Genomic DNA, 22,391 nt, shown 5'->3' with positions numbered 1-22,391 from the left:
AGCTCAGACGCTGTCACATTGACAGCAGGATCAGCCTCTTTGTCCCTTCCCCGTCACAGCCGCTCCTGCACAAAGCCCAGGACACCGGGCAGAATGACACTTGTTACTGAAAACGCTTCTACCCCAACCTCTAACACATCTTGGCTTCAAAGGCCCCATTATTTCACTATTTTACATGGTCTACTTGTTTGAAATGCTCATCTCCCACAGTTCAGAAACATCTTGCCACATCGGATTTGTTCCATTTTATTTTTTTAACCACTAATGTTTATATTTAATGGGCATCTATTAGATTTTCTTTTGGGGATTGGGAAGTGCAGGGCTGAGAAAGTGAGCGAAAAAACCTGCTTTGCTTGATAGAGATTGCTTGATAGTGACATGGATTTATCCTTTGATACAGATTTTTCTTAAGCGGGCTTTGCATTTTCTGTCCTTGAGGGGTGATGGAGATGATGCAGAGCAATGTTCTCTCCCCGTTTACTACAGCTGTAAATGAGTGGTTAAGATACCAAAGTGTCATCTTGTGAGTGGGAGAGGAGGAAAGCAAGAAGCAAAATTAAGAAGTTTTACATACCACTCCACACACTTCTGCCACATGAAACCAAAATTATCTATTTTAGGTATTTCTGAGACTTCTCTTGGCAGTTTAGATCCTTCAGAGTCTGGATACAGGAAACATTTATTCTCCTGCACTGGTGTTCTTCTGCCTTCTTGATGCGGGTTTTATTTTAAAGGTCTTTTTTAAGTAAAAGGCAGGAAATGAAGTTGTCAAACTATTACAGACAGACATGGAAATGATCTGCTTCAACACAACCAGACAACGCTCTTAACAGCGCACACCGTCCCATGTCTCACTGCCCTTCTCAGACTGCAATCAGGGGACTCGCCACAGAGGTACAAACCAGGGTCCGCTGACAACAACGGCTTGGATTTCTGCTCAAGCACCATTCAACCTCTTTTGAGAATTATCCAAGATACAGCACATCTTTCACAACAACACAGCAGCTTTTCTGAAATACCGAATGGATTTTCTGAAGATTTACACGCGATTCTATTTATCTAAGGTAAGCTTTTCTAAAGGATGCATTTTCAATGTCAGCAACAGGTGGCAGGCTTTTATCAAGTGCTTTAAAAATTCCCCATTGGAAAATCCCAAACTCTTATTACTTTGGAAATTTTTCAGTTTAATTTCTAGCAGAGTAATGGCCGTTTTTCATTAGTTTTTCATCGTCAAAGAAGAAACTTCAGTACAAACAAGTGGGTTTTCTTCAACCCCCTATCGAACCACCTGTCACCGAGCTCAGCAGGGCAGGGCTCAGGGCTCTGCTGTGGTCCCAGCAGTTGGGTTCAGCTCAGGCTCTGGCTGCAGACGGGAGGTGCTGGATGGTCATAGTGCAGGGACAGCAACACGATGGTGCTGCTGTGGAGCTGGGTTTTGGAAGGGACATTTCATCACTTTTTGAATAAAAACAAGACATTTGACCCAGTAGGGTCTTTAAAGCAAGTTATAATGAGACAGCGAGTGACCGTGAAAATCCCTTGTACCACATAGAGGTTCAGTGTCTATCTCGCTGCGAAGGGCTTAGCAGAGCTGTCAAACTTAATGAGGAGTTTGCTTTTACAAAAAGAAAAGAGTTGCAAACTTGCTGATGACCAGTTGCTGTCAGTAATATGCCACCCAGCAGATACCTGCCAAAAAATAAACACACCTAAGGTGCCCCTTCAAGGTGAAGGTGTCATCTGAGCAACAGGTGAGAAAGTAACTGTTTTTTGGAAGAAGCTCATGCTATGGAGAGAGAATCCGCGTTGTGAGCTGCTGGGCCACCTCCTTCACAAGACAACAGTTACCTGAGCCCAACCCTCACAGACACAACTTAGACTTATGGAATTACGTGAGTGACAGCTGAATCAAAAGATTTAGGAAACAACTGTTTAAATTCCAATTATGAGGTCAGTTATTCGTAAAAAGTTTGTCTTACAAGTCAGCCGGTGTTACACAGCCAGCACCACGTACCCTGCGCACGACTGAATTTAGAGTGATCCCAAAGGAGCGATCCAACCAGAGCGCCGCACACGTCTCATCATCTTCCCCAAACCCCACCTTCAAGACCAATCTCACGATTCTGCACTCTACTACGTTCCTTTTTAAGGTGGCAGTTTTGCAAGGCAGAAAACACAGTACAGAAAACTTGGGCAAGCTGTGCACTCAGCCTGGAGAAGTCAGGTCCCAATTTGTGCAGGGGTCCAAGGGGCAAAGTAATTTTGTGTAATCTCCCCGCAAAACATGCCCTGAACAAACCCCCCTGCACATGCACCCACTCACGCCATCCACATAGGTGTAATTATTATGGGACTCAAAGATGCTGTATATTGTATTCACAGGACAAATGAACACTTAATAGATAAATGAAAGTGACTGAAAGCTTTAGGCACAGTGTCTAGAAAACACGATGCCTTTTTCACAGGATTTCAAGGCAACACTGTAGGGAGGAAGGAATTGCTTCAAGACAAAGCCTGATTACATATCATCTCATGAGCTGCACCTCACAAAACACATTAGCTCTTCTTATCGCCTTCCCACTGTTTTGGTATTTATTGTTTATACAATCTGTAGCATGTGGCTTCAAGTTAGAAGCAATAATTAGTTCTTCTAATTACAAATACACTGACCGCTTCCAACACCTACACAAAGAAGGTGAAATCATTAAACAAATTCTGGAAATTTAAAGATAGTGCTTACTTTACTCCTTACAAAAGGATGTACTTTGTTAAGGTTGCCCATGAACGGTTTTTCAAGGGCAGCAATGAACATCTGGAAATGAGAGAGACACAGTTTTGGGTGCATGCTTGAAGATCAGAAAAATAAAAATCAGAAATCAAGGGAATATAGATATCTGAGCAGAATGCAAGCAATGGGTCCAAAGCATTTCATCTTTGCTGTGGAAGTCAGTACATGCTGCAAGGTATTTGGCTTAGATATTGTTCCCTCTGTCAATAACTTTATTGCAAAAAAAAAAAAAAAAAAAAAAAGAAACATATTATGGAACAGTAAGGTTGTGTAAGTTCTCAAAAGGTCACAGAAAGCTCAAAGTGCGACCCCAATAAAACACACCCACTGCTCAGTACAGACTCTCTCCTCCTTTTTTGCAGGTCGTTCTAATAGAAATCATTAACACAAGCTTTCTTATTCATTTTTAGATTGTGTTACAACAGTTGCCCAGCGATTTGTTAATAACACTTGCTTGGCCACAGCATAAACACTATCTGCCATTCACCAAGTGTCACAACAGAAACCCTCCAGCGACTGCTTTTTGCAAGTTCCATTGTCCACATAGGCTCTGTGGCATTTGCAAGTCGGGAGTTACAACTGGGAAAGCTTTTCTGAGTAATATCCTATGCGAGGTACTTGCCCTGTGCCCCCATCACACCAAATCACCGCACACAGACCTGCACAGCCTGGTTCCTGCACTTCACCGCCTACGCGAGGGCACCAACTGGACCGTGGAATTCACCACTACCTCAATAGCCACAGCTGGTCGCTTCTGTTCAGTGTGGATGATACGAGCAGGTGACTGGCACGAAACACCTTCCCCAGGTAGTGTATCAACCACATAGGAGCAAAGAACATGCAATCCTTTCAAATCCATCATCGAACCCAGCAGAAGTTCCTAACGCTGCCTCAGAGTGTGGTGATATTCAGCCATTGTGGTAGCAGGTCGAGGACATCACCGTCTTTCCAGACACTGCTGATTATTAGGAGGCTTAATAGTTACATCAGGATCACCTACGCTAAAACAGTGGGATTTACACCAACCCTCAAGAAAGCTCCACCTTTCTGACAAACAACTGGAACCACACACACAAAAAGATTATAAACAAAACTGATCAATTTTCATGAAGTTGAGGTTAAACTAGTTTTCAACGCCTTTAACAACTCTAAGCCACGATAAATCTTTTTGTATATTAGTACTAATGGCTCACATTTGCAAGATACACCACTTCAGCTTCCCCCCCAGAAATGCATGCAATGACAGAAGCCAGGCTTAAAGCACCTGCACTCATATATATCACACTCAAAATGTAGCGATTTTGTCCTCATATACAGTCAGTGTAATTCCTGTAAGACTGCATGTGCAAGAGTGTTTTAGCCAATGAGGATTTCATCGACTTTTTCCTCACCTATTACTGTGCTTGGACTTTTCTCGGTCTTTTTCCTTGTCCTTCTTGTGCTCTTTGTGCCGGTGTTCTCGGTCTTTGTGTTTGTCTTTGTGTTTGTGAGAATCTGCAAGCAGAGAGGCAAAAAAATAAAATAAAATTAAGAAATGAAGTTGGGAGAAAAGTCCACGTCTCCCTCATGAACCTCTGCATTTTCCCCACCCCGTACCAGTATTTTCTGTGATTCAAAATTTCAACAAAAATCTTAAGTTTCAGAGGTCCTAAATGGATTCATTGTTCCTGCAGCACAAGTTAATTCATCTTGGCAACAGCTGCATTTATATGGTCTTTAGTTCAATGACCTTAAAATGTTTTACAGACCCTGAAGAAACGCAAGCCTTCTCATTAAATAGGTAAGTATGGCTATAGCAAGTTCAATCTTACTTGGCAGATGAGAAACCCAGCTTCCTATGCCTGTGAGTGTTTCACGTCAAATAGATTATAAAGGACACAGGAACAGAGCATAAAGCTGAAATGTTAGGTCTGCTGATTCCTAGAATTCAGACTGCTACTTCCACAAGTATCCAGTCCAGACAAAGCAAATTAAAATAACCTTATTCTTATCCCCAACAGGGCATGACAGGCACGCAGCAAGGGGAAGGGGGAGCGATGGGAAAAGACGAAAAGAAAGGGGGGAAAAAAGAGGACTAGGGATTCTCTTCTCATGCTTCTCTCCTGCAGGAGCCACTTACCTCCCTCAGGTAACAGCCTCGCCAAGAAAATCCAGTGTGACAGCTCTAATGAGGATGTGCTGGTGGAAACCCACCCACACAGGTTAGGGCTGGTCCAAATTAAGTGACAGGTCAGAAATGGGAGATGGCACTCAAGCCTACATGAACACGGTAATTTTACTGGTATCAATTTCTACTCTGACATTTCCCATCCTCAGTGACAATTGTACTGTAAAATAGAGTCCTTTTAAGCACCAAGGAAATATATCCAGCACAGCAAAAGAGCAACATTGTTGAATTGTAAATGAACTCATTCACGAGCATCTTTAGGTCCTTAAATGTTCTTTAAGCAGATCAAAAAGGAGCTGAGGCTGAACTAGTATCTCAAACCCACCTCAAAAGGCACTGTCACCTACAGTCCAGGTCACTGTCATGCTGGGAAGGATGTGCGCACACCCAGAGACCTCCCCCTTCCCCCAGTTGTTTTTATTTAACATGCTTCTCGAACCAACTAAAATTAAGTAAGCTCCTCAGGACACCTAAAAGGCTGCGCCGACTTTGGCAACTGCTTTCAGATCATCGTGCCAGAATCTCCACCAGAGATCTCGCATGCAATGTATTAATGCTTAATTAGTTGTAAGGATTTTACTGTGCCTCTAAAAAGGCTACTACCATCCCCACGCTAAGAATAGGAAACTGCAACACAAGGATTTCGTGGCTTTTACAGTCACATGAGAAACGCATTGCAGAGCCAGGAACAAGCCTCATCCTCCTGACTCCAAGTCTTTCCACCGCAATTCCATTCTTCCCCTTAACTGACACCAGCTCTTACAACCTCTAAACATCCCACTGGTTTTAGTGGAAACATACCCACAGTCACGCTCCCACAGAATCTGATTTTAATCTATTGCTTTCCATAACTTCAGGTATTGTTTTCAAACACCTACAGCAAGACAACATAAACCAACATATGAACACTGGTATTCAAGCTTCCAAACTTGCTTTCTGCATCTTCCCTCCATCCTCCTGAACCTGGAGACACCTCCTAGTGCTTTGGTGTATGCAGCATATACATTTAAAGCACAAGATTTCATTTTCTGCATTTTGATATACAGGCACATGGCAGGTTATGTGGAACATTTGGTGTTACAGCATAAAAAACGTAAGTACATAAACAGCAAAATCTATTTCACAGCAGGCAGAGCTCTGCAGCATCTCTGGCAAACTGTGTGGGGACCGGACACCTACACTCTCTGAACTGCCAAGAAGCAATTTCTCAGTACCCTTCTTCCCACCAGGACAACACATTTCACTGGCAAAAATGTTTTCACAGTGCATTTCACACTTTGGATTCTTCAGTTCAGCCAGTAGCTGGAAGCTCAGGCTGTTTGCAAACTGCCCTGGGTTTTATTCCACAGAGTTTACTCATCGATTCCTAAAGCACCGGCTGAAGTGAACAGCCATCTAGTTACACTTGATGAATAGGTAAATTGCTAGAAAAACCATCATGATGCTATACATAGAACTATGAACACTCATTTTGTAACACGCTCACTTTTTAAGGAGGCACACAGAGTCCATTTTTTTCTACCAACCAACTCATGGAAAACGTGTGCAACTAAGCTCGGTGTTATTCTCTTCAGAGCTTAGAACCACACACACTCTCAAAAAAAGCAGAAAACAGCACAGTCTTTTACCTTCATCACCAGATTCCCTTCCAGCTGACTCGTGCTTTCCAGCTGAAATTAATATTTGCTCTTGAAAATCAGTTCCAGGGCTATACATCTATTTCCTCAATCCCCTGCACCGCTTACAATGATCCGGTATTTTTAGAAAATTAAAGCCTGGTACAGTAGCAAAAAAAAAGCGCCTGACCAGTTAAACTAGCTCTGCTTGCTCGTTTTTGTGACTGCTCAGCCTTCCTTTGCTGACTAGCACAGGATTTCCAGCCTTTCACAGAGGTTTTCTGGCTACAAGGCAGGGCAAAGCGGCCGGGGAACAGCAGCTTGTGTGCACGGTCCTGAAAGGAGAAGGGAATAAAACTGGCAGGAGAGATTCCACAGTCAAGCCTGGGCAGGTACCTGGCCTCTCACACCGGGCAACACTTTATATGCAGTACTTCCACAGAGTGTCTTCCCAGACACGGCTGCTCAGAATTAAACTATTCCTGAATATTGCCTGGTATTCAGACTCAATGGTGTTGCCTTCTGACACAATGTCATGAGGTGGGTTAAAAATGAAAACTTCAAAAGAGTTTATTAAATAGTCTCGAGCTGACCTATGTGCATCTTCAGAAGGCATTGAAGCTTTTGGTCTTTTTTCGTTTTTACTTTTGAGGGTGGAGCTGGATGAAGTTCAGGACACTGGGTCATTAAAAAGGACAGAATACTTTTTTTGGCATACCACACAAAAATGCTTTGTTCCAGGCTGGCTTTATCTCGGAGTCCAAGTTGATGGTTATTTGGTGGCTGACATGAAACACGGTTTGTGTACCCACTTCACAGAAACCAATGCAGCATCATCGCCAACTGAATTACACAGGCAACAGATGACCGAGCTGGGAACAAAACCTGAAGATGCAGCGGGGCACCTTGCAGCAAACCTCATCAACACAGAAGCTATCAAGGAAGCGATCCTGTCTGTAATATCACATCTTCGCTATATTTAGCATATTGATTCCTGAAAGAATCTTCCAGCCTCCAGTGACTCCCCCAGCTTGCAGCTGATGAGCAGTTGACTATGTCCAGCCTCACATGAGCTACAGAACGAGGTCAGACATTATCACACATTGTTTCCTGCCTTTTATGTCTTCCATTAAGTACAGCTGCTCCCTCTAACACTAAACAGGGTGATAAATATTATTCCCTCTTCAAGAGCATTAGCAAAATCCACTGTCTACTATGAGCAAAGTTCAAAGCCCTGAAAGCTCATGTGATATTTAAAGACTTCAGAAACTGAAGTCTCTCTCCAACATCGAGGTTCCAGTGGGGACAGGGGTTGCGCTCACTGGGCAAGGATCCATTACCCCTGAGGCTCTCCCTCCAGCATCCTCTAACCCAAACAGAGCTTTTGGCATCTCTTCTGTTCTAGAAAGCTTGATGTCTCTGGCACTGGATCTCTGTCTGTTAACGCTGAGCCTGGTATGTCTCCAAAAGATTACTGCAGTCCCTGTACTATTCCTGCCATTCCCCCTGTACCTCCAACAATCACAAGCAGCTCTGCATTTTTGTACGTTGATTCATCTTTCAACTCTGTTTAATTACAAGGACGCCTGATTTAAGGATGGGAAATTCGAAGCACTTTTGGTCTGTGGTTCAGTTTTGTTCCACCCGTCCCTCGGCCTTCACTTCACCGCTAAGTTGCTGGGGAAAGGCTGAGTCATAACCCTGTTTGCAATACTTGTATATACATATTACTGGAACAGTGCAGTTTTCCTCTTTATCCAGGAACAGAGCTGTAAAAGGTCAGGCATCTCTAACCACAGCATGATGAGAACAGAGATGCAGAAAACCCTCCTCAAGCAGGCAGGTCCCACCTGGATGGATCTGTTTTCATAACGACAACGACCCCTGGATTAATAATTAGTCTGCTGACAAAACAATTATGTTGTACTCCACTGTTTTACTGCATGAGACAAATTCATTTGCTTTAAAAACACTGAATACCCTTCTCCACACACCCCCTCCCAAAAGATTCCTTACATACCACAATCACAGGAAGCAGCCCTACTTCCTATATTAATATTTCCGTTTTGACAGCAACTTTTCTAATAAAATACTTAAATCCCATAGAGGGGCATAAGTTCTTGTATGCCCAATCAGTACAGCTATCAATATTATTTGGGAAACTATTGCTGGCACATGATACAGGATGCTATAGATGCCATTTTATCCCCACCACCCGCTTTTATCCCATTTCCATTTTGTCCCATTTTGATCATTTGGCATTAGAATCTATTAGAACTGAGAAAAAGACGTGAGCAACTATCTGTCCCTTCTCATCTCTTCTAAATTAAGTGAGAAAGCTGGCAAATTAACACCTGGTAACCCCAATTTCTGGTCAACAGTAGCTTTTCCAGATAAATCTATTAGCCTTCCATATTTGCTGTCTTTCAGCTCACCTTCTTGGAAGTTTTTGTGGGCACAATTTGAATAGCTCATTAACCCGCTTACAGAAAGGTTTCTGCCAGCAGCCTTTGTTCTTTTGAAATGTTTTACTAGGTTCTGGGGATAAGGACTTTTTGTATTTTCCTTCTGGTTCCAGCAACACCCCAATTGCTTTTCCCCTCCTTAGCCTATAAATACCTCCACTGGTATGTGAGCTGGTATTTTATCCATTCGAAGCCTCATCTCAATGCTTCTCTACACTGATCTCCAGAAAGGCAGTTTAAGTTTACTTGATTCCTGGGGCTGCAATCTGTGCCCAAGTCTGAAGACATAGCATAAAAAATTCATCACATTACTAAGAAAAACCTTTTTAACCTCTTGCTACTCCCGTAACACTTTTGCTTCAGATGGTGGCTGAAACTTCTGCCCCAGCTTAAGTCAAATGCCTCAATATTAATTATTTGTTACAAGAGACACATTCCAGGCTCTCAAGATTTTTCCAGGACCATTGGTCTGTATGAGTTCAGGGCTCTATTAGTGGTCCATTCAGAAGCTCTTTCTTATCAGCACAGAGGACACGTATGACAGAACTCACTCTTTTCAAACTGTAAAGGAGAAGAAAGTCTTAAAAAAGACTTCTCCAGTTCCACAGGTAATTTCTGCATCTGAAATGGAGGTAATTCAGTGACACTGGATTAAGTCCATGAACTGGTCAAGCTCAAAAACTTCTCATGAGCGTTCCAGTCACTTGAGGAATGGTCCCTTCTCAGTTGAAACACCTCTGTGTTAGACCATTTAATCCACAACTGCAGCCTTTTTACTATTTAGGCTGATTTCCTTCTCTGCAGTCATGATGCAGAAATAAGCACAGCAAAGAAAACGACTCTGTATGACCTGAAGGAAACAATTTTACTGATTTTCCTTCTCCCTCACACGCTCTTCTCAAAATCTGCCAATTACAGATCATCAGAAAAAGGCCCATTACTTCCAAGTTACTCACATTTGTCATTTATTTTGTCAAATCATATTACTTTTACAGTTTCAATTTCTTATATGTTGGGTATTAAAAGTCTACCACTAAAATTATCAAGGTTCAGTTGCTGAAGTGACACCAAGGACTATGAATGTCCAAACATGTTAATGTAGGTAGTTCAAGGTGTCTAAAATACTCTTCATAATTCTGGCAAAGAACACGAACTTTTGCCTCAGGCATTTGACCAAAAATGGTTTAGTGTTGCACTAACTTTTACAATATATAGATTATACCAGCAAGTAGAAAGTGTGCAACATTTAGACATTATGCAAGATCTTTAAGGTCAATAGTGAATGGTGTTAGCAGATTACCTAAACAGGCAACAGCAATCCCACATGTAAAGTTTGCTCTGTGAGGTTCTGCTCAATTTATAAACTGTTCACCTAAGAAAACAACGACTGTGTGGATTTGCCCATTTGCAGACCCCATATGGCTTAGAAGAACAACCGTATGGAGACCGCAGCATGGTCTGAGGCACTGGGGATCAGGATCCTCACTGGTAGATATAGGTACGACTTTAGAGTACCCATTTGACTCTCACATGTCTTGATTTAGTGATTTTGAAAACATGTACAATAATCCCACTTAACCAGTCAGGAAGAAGACTGAATTTTTCTAAAATATTTGCATTCCTGTTGGAGGAAGTCACAATACGATCATGGTGTTCGTAATTGATTACACAGTGTTTCTAGAGTTTGTTTAAATAGATCGTCATTGCTGTAGCCCAAAATAAAGGAGGAAGAAAATGTACTGGACAGAAAACAGAACTGCATCCAGGTATTAGAGACAACACCTTTCCCAATAAAGCCGGCCAGACTGAAACAGAACTGTAAGCATGAAAGGCACAGAAACTGGAAAACATCTATATGCAGCTAGAAGTGTTAAAAGCAGAAAAACGTCCCCAGAAAGCATTGTTCAGAGAGAGATGATGGTATTGTGGATGACACACTGGAGCAGAAAACCATAATTTAAAATAAACTTCCCACGTGAAACTAGATATGTCACTTACTGGCCTAATGGCCCTATTTACACAACTTCCAAATACACATAAAACATTTACCCTGGAAAGGTATTGCAGCTCTGTTTGCTGCGTTGTTTTATTTCTCCAATAGCTGACTTCAGAACATTTGGAATCCTGAAATGAGAGTGACTGAAACACCAAGGCCACAATTTGAGTCCCCAGGACCATTACCAGGATCAGAGTAACTCACCGGACTGGAAGTGAGAATCAGCGTCACCATCTGCTCTAACAGAAACACTGTTTGGGGAAGCGATGTTTCCTAAGTGTGAAATTCAATAAAAGAATTGGGTTTTCAGTAGGTGTCAAGAAAGGAAAGAAACTACAAATGATACTGAAACAAGACTGCTGGGCTTTTCTGCTTCCCCATTCAGAGCGCCACACTGAATGGCACAGATACACCTGTCAAACGCAACTCGACATGCAAACCTTTACCGCTCTTGAAAGACATCTCCATAATCAATATCACTACAGAAAGCTATTTCTAAATTCTTAAAATCCTCCTTGAATTCAAATTCAAATGAAATACAATTACTGTGCTATCACAAAATTCTTTTGCTTCAGAGACACCACTGGGTCAGGTGCAGCAGCTCAGGGAGGTTGACACCTCAACTCCATAAACCAGAGTAAAATCTGAGTGTTATAGTTCAGTGCAAAACTACTGAATTAATCTGGCTAAGTACAAGGAAAACATACAAAGCAGCTCTTGGTTGTGAAGCTTAGATCCTCAGTCGTCCATTTCCTAATCATACAGAGAAGAAGCAGTAAAACCAAAAAGTAAGAAAGCTTCATGAAAAGGGAGCCTGGAAGGTACAGCAGAATAACCAAACAGTTCATCGTTTCTAAGGCAGAACTTTCTACTAAGGCTCCACCAGAGTGCATTCTGCTTTTTCTAAGGGTTCAAATGAAGAAATAGATCAGCACTGAATAGTTTGGAGTCAACCTGTTTTCCAGACAAAACTCCTGGACTGAGCCAGAACTGAACACACCACCAAAGCTTGAAAACTCAGTTCTTTTGATAGAAACAGAGTAAAAACCATGACCTTACAAACCCTCTCCACACTTCAGCAGTTACTTGAGGCAAAAGATACTGCAGGGACAGATGGACATTGTGTCTTTTTCCTTAAAAGGACTGCACTGGGAAACTTGGCTGCAGAACAAGACAGACCCCTTAGTTACTGCATTCTTCATTAATCTTGTTATTTGAAGGCCCAGATTCCTTGCTGTTAAATAGAGGGAAAGGAAGAAACCTGTGGAATAACTTGATGATGAATCTTGACACGGGAATAGCAATAGGTAGACGGATAGGTAGACGGAATTGTCTCCAGCCATTCTCTGTCCCTTAGAATAACTCCTACCAAATTCTGGAGAAGTGCCTCTTACTCTCTCTCAAAGTTTTGTTATGCGAGCAAGGATCTTGCACAGCTTTTTAAAAACAAAATTTGCAAAACAAGATCAACGCACCTTCTGCTCCACTGACACCCCAGGGCAACTCCGATCCGAGAGAGGTAAACAACGTGACAACCAGCAGTGAGAGAGCACGGCGGGCACAGGACCAAGTGTGCGAGCTAAGCTGTCCTCTCATTTATCCGTCCCAAACTTTAAAAGCTTATCATGCATAGGTTAAGGAGGTCAGAAAAAAAAAGACAGACTGATCAGTCCTATCTTGTGTGACTGAAGCCTCTGGGACATGAAGTTAAGCTGAAACAAATGTCACCGCTGGCATTTCATCGATCTAAACCAACCTGCAGAGGTGAGCAAGACGTGCTGCAAAAGCTTATTTGGGAGAAGGACAGATACTCTTAGTGCATGTGTTTTGAGCCCTTCTTAATTTTTTTTTTCAGCCACACTGGATTAATTGCTTATTTTCCGGGCACCTCATTTTTTCACCTGCTGGGTAAGTAACTAATACTCTGTGGGTAATTAATGCATAAGTAATTGAGATAGCTATGCGGTATAAGGGATACTGACCTTAGGAAATTGCTACACTGCAAGCATTTTGCAGCAAAACAACTAACAGTGTAGGCAGCAGCAAGTTTAATGACCTGCTGGCATCTTTTACGCGGTCTCCATGGTAAGAGGTGGCACATTGACATGTGACTGTGTAACAAATGTGAAAATTCACGGCAAGTAGAATTGCAGTAGACAATGTTACAGAAAGGACAAGACTGAGGAAGCCTTATAAAGCATGAAAATACATGTTTGATCAATACAGAAAGGCTAAATTAATAGCTGCTTCTTCCACATGCCAAAAGAGCTCCCAACTGAGAGGCAACAATGAAGTTTCAATCCATTATTCGCATTCAAAAACAAAAAAAAAAGTTCCATGTGAACAGAAACATGTGTTTCCAGGGATTCCCAAGATGTAAAACATTCTCCTGTAATTGTATAAGTAAGAGTCGGAGACTGAAATTCATTAGTATGTTTCCACAAACAAAGCACAATAAAACAGAACATCAAGTTAAAACTTGAGGGAAATGACCAGCATCAGGGTACAGCTTAAAATGGTGCTGTGCTGGCATGGGAGAGGAGAGTCCAGAGCAGTTCCTTAGGGACAAGATAAGAACAACCTCCTTCTTGTCCCCAGCGGTATTTATTCTCACAAGGCTCCGCTCTGCTATGAGTACAAGCACTTTCCACAGCCTCCTGCCTTCTGAATTTGAGAACCTTGCAAACTAACACTCTTCTCTTATTGGGCTGGAAATAGTTTCAGCAATTTTTTCCTGTTGCTTTATGAGTCTGCACCCAAATGAATAAACAAAGTTATGAACTGCACATATATCTTTAAAGAAGCAGCAAAACTCAAGATACACTTTTGCCTCAAGTTTCAAAAGCCACGGCCTGTCACATCACTGCACATCGGGGGGCAGGATGAGGCCAAGGGCAGGATCTGGGGAAAAATGCAGGCAGTGAGCACTGTGGGACTCAGGAAAGCTCCAGGACTCTCTAGAAATAAAGCTGAGTTGGAAGCATGTGCAAGTTTATATGGTGTATGCCCACTCCTTGATGCTGTCATGTGCAACAACTGCCTTGCTTTCAAGAAGCATCTATTCCTCCTTCACCCACCTCAAACTAGCCCAGAATTACTTCCCACAGGCAGTGAAAGGGACTGAACCGAGAGAAAAGTGGAAAGTTCGGTGACTGTAGCAGCCAATGACCCTTTCCAGAGCCAACTGTGCCTGTATCTGAATATCACAACCAGATGCAAAATGCAGAGGTAAGAGCAAACAAAGGACAGCCACAACGAGCTTGAGCTTCGGTGCCTCTCAGGTTTCAAAAGCCTTACAACTCATTGCAACTAAGCCTGTATTCCAATTTGCTAATACATACATACATAGAGAGAGGACTGAGACTCTGGAGAAATTCTGGGTATATAAAGCGAATGTTGCTGAGAGGAAACAGCTATTACCAGTCGGCTCGGGGAAATTGTTTTGCATAAAGAAGCAGTTACAGGTAGGTTCCCTGTGGATTTCTTTTAGGTCCACTACTACAGAACAATTTTTACTAGTGCATCTAATCTCAGGCTTTTCCAAATTCGCACCCGTTTCCTCCCCATTGTGTGAAACGCAGTTAACACAACTGGCACAGCACGCCGGACAGACCCATTGAGAAAGCCTGGACAATTGCTCACAAAGCAGTCCAGGAGTATAAAACTAGTTTAAAATTACAAAAGAAGGTAAAATTTAAGGGCATTCAAATAATGCAAGGGGGACTAATCCCATTTTCAGACTTAGAAAGCAACCAACCTTTAGCACAGATCCAGGGCTCAGCACAGATCCCGTTCCGCAGCACCGTCACAGTCTCCTCTTGGGAGGGGACAAGGGGAGGGACGTACACACAGCACTGGACACACGGACAAAAACAACTGTCCAGGGTCACTCCTGAGTCGGTGGGAAACCAGAATCAGAGGCCTCTGCTGGCCTTCTGCCCTGGTTCTCTAAAGTGTTTGCTCCAGCGGGGTAGTTGCAACATTTAGAATCAGGTTTAGACTTCAGAGCTATCAGGGACCTCAGAAGATAACCTATCCCTTACTTCAACACAATCTAAAGCAAATGCTTCACTTAACCCTTATTTTCCTGGCATGCAGGAATCCTTTTCGTTCAGGAGTTCTTGGCTAGAAATATCAGCTGCAGAGTTTTTGGGACAACACACTGCTCTTCAGCAATCCTTTCTCCTGAAGGATGCGCACACCACGGTGGATTGAAACACTTCTGCTCAGCCACTGATTGCAGTTACGCCAGAGATACTTTAGCTCTTCGGTTCTTTCATAGCCCGGAGAACCCCAGTTTATGCTCAACTGTAGCACTAGAACCAAGCCTAGAACTTAAGAAGGAATGCAGTGACTCTGCTCCCTCCTGCATCACCACCACAGGTAGGTGGTCTGAACCACCTTCTGGAAATTTTTAACAAATTGTTTGGGGAACAGCTTTGAGAGTTACTGCAGCAGCCTGGGGCAAGAGCAAAGAAAATCTTTTGGTACAATCTGTGACAAATTCAGACTGCAGACTGAGAACTTCATGTACTGTACTCCATCCACAGACTGAGTCAGTGCCCCAGCAGAAGGTTTTTCTGCCTCCAGCTGCTCTTTAAACCATCATTAGAATGGTGCAAACAAAACAGTTTGTGATGCAAAGTCAACAGCTGCTTACTGCATGCAAACTTTCAAGACAGGTGAATCAGGAGAAAATAGGGGCAAACAGTTATAATTCCTAGTCCTTAAAGAGGATAATGGAAACTTCAGCTATGTTAAAAAGATAGATTGATATTATTTTGGGGCATAAGAAAAATTTCAGCTCTAAAAACTGTACTAGCCAACAGGAAAACTGCTGTGCTGTCAGGAATAATTACACTGCAATGATGTCAAGTAGAACAATATTTTCCCCTACTGACTGTGTAAATCACTAGCATTTTTGGATTCACTAAAAAGAAGCGGTTTGTAAAGACTCCCTGAAATCCTCACACCTTCTTAGCACAAAAGTGATGTCTCAACACTCGCTTGCACAGAGCCCATATTCGCACCAACGACACACAAGGCGTGTTCGACTGTCCTGGGTTTGACCCAGAACAAGGAGCTCCCCCCAAGCAGAAATTTTACAGAAGATCAAAAAAAAAAAACCAAGAAAAAAGAAAGAAGGCAGTTGCATTGCATGCTTCTGTTCCAGCAGTCGATGCCCAGGCTCCCGTCCGCAGGCAGGATCACACACAGTTTGTACGCAGGGACAGGCTGTGCTCAGCGTCCTCCAGAGAGCCTCTCGTGGCATTTGTTCAAAGCCTTTTATTAGCCAGCCCTGGACAAGATGATGTGGCTCTGGCCAGTGCTGGTCTCCTGCTTGCCGCAGGGAAGAAAGACTGGAAGAGGCAGCACCCTTGGGAATAACCTGAGGATTAGACTATAAATTGAGTCTGCATGACAGACAAGTGGTTGGTACAAGCTTTAAATCAGCTCTGCCAAGCAGTACCACTGTTTTACATGCTGGAGTCAGATGATTCTCCTACTACTTAATATCCTGCCTACTAAGCTGAACTGATGGGGAAAGCATGGCCAAAGACTTATAAAAAGTTTGTTTTAGAAGACCAGGCACTTGTGTTATTTTTATCACACTGAAATTGGTTCCTCACGGCAGGAGTAACTCCCACATTGATTCCAGCTGGAGTAATTTTTTTTTTTTCCCCTATTTACAATAATTTCTTCCAAGTATAGGGCTGCACTGGGTGGATACAGCCCAATTTCACCTCTGCTCCCATTGTGGGTGAGTTAAGTGACCACTCACCCAGGCCAGGCTAATTCCCAGGGTTGTCCACAAGCAACTCATCAGTCTGCTTTGTCACAAGTCCCACTCCCGGACAAGGGAGGGAATGCAATTCTCCTGCCTTAAGGGACACTGATGCAGTTAGCACAGGAGAAGAAACCTGATTCCAGCTAAAACACACAAGTAAACAAAAGGTAAATGTTTAATGACAGTTGAGATTTCTGCACTTCCAACTGTACTCCTTAGTCTTCTGAAAGGGATAGAGGCCGTAGAAAAGCATCACCCGAGTGGCTAGACCACAGTACCTTTAAAAGTGAGTTTTAAAATAAGGCTATAATTGCAGTACTGAAATGACTAGTAAGCACAGCTCCTAGACATGATGCACCAAATTCCACTGGAAGTCTTAAATTTACATCAGAAGACGGGAAACGTTACCTTAAGTCACTGATTCTAATCTCGTTATGCACCTGTAACCTGTTTATTTTGTTAAATCCAGGTCAAGTCTCACAGGTTGGCAACTCTTAAATCACACTGATACGGATACCTGAATACAAAATGTAACCTCTTAATGCACGATAACATGCTGTGGTTACTTTGTTATGCATAATAAAGTCCTAACTTCTGCAATTAAAAAAGCTCTGTGGAATATATTATCAGTTTGGCGAGGTGGTTTTCCTTTTTCACTAAAGGCTCGCATCTTTGGACAGAAACCAGAACTTTATTAAATGCACAGTCAACATTTTCAGATTCCACCTTACGCAAAACTACTATCTGTTTGCATGAGACTTACGAGGGGAGAAAAACATTTACTTAATGTTTTGCATATAAAGAAAGCGAGCATAACCCTTGAAAATTCAACAGAACCAACTGCTTCTGGTTACTTTATTCCTCAATTTTAAGAGTACTCCTTTACCTATGCCAAAATAACTAGGTGTGACAAGTTAGTTTTCCTTTCTTCAGCTTTCAAATGGCTTCCACTATCCCAGTCACTAAGTGAGCTGTTTAAACTGAGGGAAATAAGCTGCAGGTGCAGAGTCATCAATAGTTCGTTTATCGCTGCACTTTAAACTCCAAGTGCTCAACTAATGACTTCCATCTATCAGAGGTTCTGCTTTACAACTACTGCAAGATGATCACACTCTACTTTTCACATTTTCTGAACGTGAAACCTTACAGCACTTAAATATTTTAAGAGGTTGGTTGGTGGGAGGGTTAGAAATGTGCTTGAAAAACTCTAAGTGCTACAAAAGCAACCAGAGGTGTTCGAGACTTTAGTTACTCCTCTTTAATACAACTCAAAATGACAAAAACAAGTTATATGGCTTTTTTCCCCAGCAGTATTCAAAAGGAAAAATTAAAAAATGTTTCTTTCCACTTGATTATTTAACAGCAGAAACAGGCAAAGGAAACATGAGGAACATCTAAGACTATTTAAAATTGAATAATGTATTCCTGAATGATTCAACTGTAAGGCTAAAAACCCCCTATTTTTGAAAGTTTCTCGTCTGCCAGTCTTATATATATGTTGAGACACATTCTTAAAAAGTTACTATGACTCTTACTAGAGTCAAAATTAAATCAATACATCTGTTCAAATTTATTATGAATTTTACATGAAGGACTAATACGCCGCACTGAAAGCTGTGCCCGCTCCAGCTGATTTAGCGGTTCGCTCCTACGCAAACAGCCCAGAGCAGCAGCTGTGCTGTTCCCTCCTCTTCCACGTATTTCAAGCCCATGTGAGACAAAACCGCTTTGGGAGTGGAAGCTCCGTCCAGGTGCCCAGCAGCACAAAGCGCCGCTCACACTCTTCAGAGATTTAATAGGTTCTGCTGTACCCAAAGAGCACAGCGGCCCCAGCGGTTCGTGAAACTGCAGTCCCTGAACACAATTAACCTGTTTGAGTTTGCACGCACTTCAGCGACATCATTTTGCAAGTTTTAAAGTGTACCAATTTATTTTTAAACTTGGATCTGTTTTACAGCTTAGCAATTACTCTCTCCTTTTCCTGGGATCATGATTGCCACCTGTGATCACCTTTTACTTGATACTATCAGGAGTAAAGAGGCACAGATACTGAAACACCAGAGCCTTAAGCTGTATTAATAATCATGGTAATACTAAATAAAGCCTGTAAGCAGGAAAACTGCATGATGAGTAGTGCTAATACCATAAGAAAGAATTAATAGGTCCTATTCTGAAAATCAGCAAATGACACAAGACATTTAACTTCACATGCCATTCCAAAAAGTAAGCAGCTGCACAGACAGATCAAGATACTTCACCAGAAAGAGGCATAGTAAAATTGAAAGTTAAATAACAGTTTGTACCATTTATCTTCTACTGATGGTATCCTAAACACCTCAAATTTCTTGGAGACAGTGTAACCTGATTTCCTAAGGACATTTGCTTGCATCTCTTAAGAGGTGAAATGGTTCAGTAGACTCTACTCAAGAAAGGATCTACAACCAGAAAAACAGTTCAACATAGGTTTACACAACAAGAGACTAAAGTACCAGTTACCTTGGGATTAAAATACAAAACGAGATACTTTCTGCCACTACAATCAGTGGCAAGTACCGGAGTCTTGTCTGCTAGTGCTTTACACTAACACAGCTACCCTGATACAGAAACTGCATTTTTTAGTGAAAGCAATAACCACAGACAAGCAAAACAAGGAACAATTTCCTAATGCCAAGCATCATGTTTTCAGTCTAACTTTGCTACAGTGTAAGGTGTGCAGTGAACGCCAAGTCCAGTACTTGTTCCATCAAGGAACACATGAGAAGTTGCTTTATGAACTACATGCACATGTGACAAACAAGAGTAATTCTGGTTTGATGAAGTGCAAGGCAAAACTGTAGTGACCGACAGGGAGGAAACATTGTCTGACTCTTGGTATACAAAGGCACTTGACAGCTTATTTCTGTACTGGTGCCTTTTAGGAGTTACCCATCTCCTCAAGTCATCTGATCCAAATTTAGTTCTGTATGTAAATAAACCCATTCAAAATCTCAGGATTTGGGAAATCATGTACCAGTAATTAGCATAGCGCTAACCACACTGCCTAATAATATACTATGGGGATACCTGGCAGTGAGGGGGAGGAGACAGTTAAGATTTATGAAACAGCTTATGAGAAGAACTGAGGAAGTGTCAATGACACCAACTTTAGAATATGGAAATAAGAGACCTATGAGAAACCTAAAAATGACACAAATTCACATTCATTTTAAAGCCACCTAACACTTCGATAATACTTAGAAGAAAGCCCTTCTGAATACCAGATCCTGTCTGAGCTGAAAACTAGTGGAGAATTTACCTTTCCAGTCTCTGAAGCAACTATGATAAAAATCACCATTATACTTGTTTGTAGTCCGTGTGCTACAATTTTTTTAAATACTTTTTTTAAAGTATTGAGAAAAAACAACTGAATTGAGTTTGACTCTGTTCTCCTTATAGAGCTAATTGGCAAAGACTAATTCCAGAGCTCCGCTGAGATTAAACTGTTAATACACACAAAAAGACACTATAAAAACTCAGCTTAGAAAAAAAAAAATCAGATAGGGTATTTATTTCAGTTCCATTTAAAAAGTAAATATTTGCCTTGTGCAAGTCAGTAGATTTCTTCCCTAGGACTTCTCTATGAAAATGAAACTGAGAAGTGTTCCTTTGCCCAGCTCAATGGTCCTCCCGAAACACAAACACCCCGATGTTATGCAAAGGGGACTCCTTGGACTACACACTAAGGAGCTCCCTTTGGGACCGAAGGTTCCTCAGTGTGGATTAGAGTCTGAGCACGAGGCTCCCGTGCCTGGGTGGACGGGTGGGGTATTTACAAAAAGGGAGGAAAACCAAAACTAGTTAACTTCAGAATTAGTTTGGTTTTAATTTAATAAACCAGGCTCACATCTTGTTTTGTTTGAACACTGTTTCATGTTCTTGTGAAATACAGCTACAGGGGACTCATTTCACAAAACACTCTGCAGCTTCATTTTCTATAAAGGAATCCATTTAAAAATACACACTTTAGCCTCCTTCAGTACACCAACACCTTGTAAATGTCCCAGTCCTTCAAAACGTGGCCAGGGCATCAGTACTGTTTCTCATTCTAATCAAGCACACCGATGAGCAGGAAAGCCCAAGCACAGATTCGTTCCTCAGAAATCCAACCCACCCTCCGAACTACCTGGCCCTGCTGCCGACACCAAGTGCAACCTGTCTGCTGAACCGCACACAGAACAGATTCACTCGGCGTGCAGAGAACACCAGCAGCTGTCAAGAAAAACACATCGGATTCCTGAAAACTGGATGAGTGGTGGAAAAGAGGCTTCCTCATGAACACAGAGAAAGACAGACTATTTTAACTCAGGCTGTGGTTCAAACACAAATTCACTTTTTCCTCTACACAGCCAAGCTCACACTTTAATAGTGATAGATTGCAAAACCATAAAGATTAAGCAACACTGGACAAGAGTCTCAACAACAGGGCTGGGCAGGAGGGAAGGGGCAAACATGTTACACGTGGAAGGCAACGCTTGAAGAATGATAGCTTCATTCATGAAACAAGAAACTGACAGACTCATCAATCCGACTAAAGGAGCCAAGCGTAGAATATCAGGTGCCAAGCTGTTCTTTCCTCTTTATATCTAGATGATTAGAATAGCCTAAAACCCAGAGAGATGCTTTCCTTAAGATACAAGTGATGCTGAATAAGCCTGCTTGATGATAACAGCAAAGCGTTGTTTATGACAGCTACCAAACTCCAGAGAGAGACATGTTTTAAATGAGAAGACTGTATCTAGTCATAAAAACAGGTATTTCAAGGACAGCTCACTTATGCTTCCCTAATGAAGTACAGGTGACATACACAGTAATGATATTAGAACTCAGACAAGATGCCAGCTCCTCTGAGAGGCTTCCTACTTTTGGAGCAGGAAGAACACAGGAGGATATAAGAGAGTGAAAAAGGCTCTTGAAAAATGCACGTTATCCACATTCACGTCTAAAGGTATCCTGGACAGAGGGATGTTTCAACTTGCTGGAGCAAGACAAAGTAACCCAAATATCCACACAGCTCCAGTGTGACAACTTGCAAATATCAGAGTTAACAGCACTGATATCCTGACTTCAATTTGTGCCAGTGTTTGTTGGCTAAAAAACAGGGATAAAGATGGCACCTACAACAGGACCAGGCAACGCTGCAGAAGTCAATCAAGGGCACTGTTGTTAAGAGCTCACCTCTTGCACTGGGTTTGTAGTCACACGAACTTACTGCCTCTGGACCTGGCAATTCACACTTGTGTACTGGAACACAACTTGCATCTTATTTTTTCTACCCAGAAAGCACTCAAGACTTTTTGCACTTTACCCCCGACGTGCACTGTTACCAAACCAAAGGAACCTAATTTTCAGGCAAAACCAGTGCTGAAAACTAAGTGTCGAGGAGAAACCCCAGCAAGGAAAGCTTACTCTGATCCAAATGTAAAGGGGTTTCCTGTGCACAAGAAGCATTACAACAGATACCACCACACATTTTAACAGCCTCAAAGACATTCTCAGTGCTCAAAGCAGGCAGCTTTTTATTCCCCATCTGGT

General features: G+C 42.1%; 1 protein-coding gene across 2 annotated transcripts in view; it reads right to left on the bottom strand.

The window, feature by feature from the left end:
• The window catches only part of TOP1 (DNA topoisomerase I), a 66,396-nt gene that overhangs the window by 32,425 nt on the left and 11,580 nt on the right, over positions 1–22,391 (bottom strand). The window contains exons 3-4 of one of the 2 annotated variants that reach the window (XM_071815482.1): positions 11,237–11,305; positions 4,180–4,282 (exon numbers count right to left, since the gene is read on the bottom strand). In XM_071815482.1, the coding sequence (XP_071671583.1) occupies positions 4,180–4,282; positions 11,237–11,305 (172 nt within the window). The remainder of the gene's footprint in view (positions 1–4,179; positions 4,283–11,236; positions 11,306–22,391) is intronic. The other variant, XM_065849779.2, reaches the window with a different exon arrangement.

Source organism: Patagioenas fasciata, chromosome 16 (assembly GCF_037038585.1).
Source record: "Patagioenas fasciata isolate bPatFas1 chromosome 16, bPatFas1.hap1, whole genome shotgun sequence".
Lineage (NCBI taxonomy): Eukaryota > Metazoa > Chordata > Aves > Columbiformes > Columbidae > Patagioenas > Patagioenas fasciata.
This window is presented reverse-complemented; position numbering and strand designations above follow the sequence as displayed.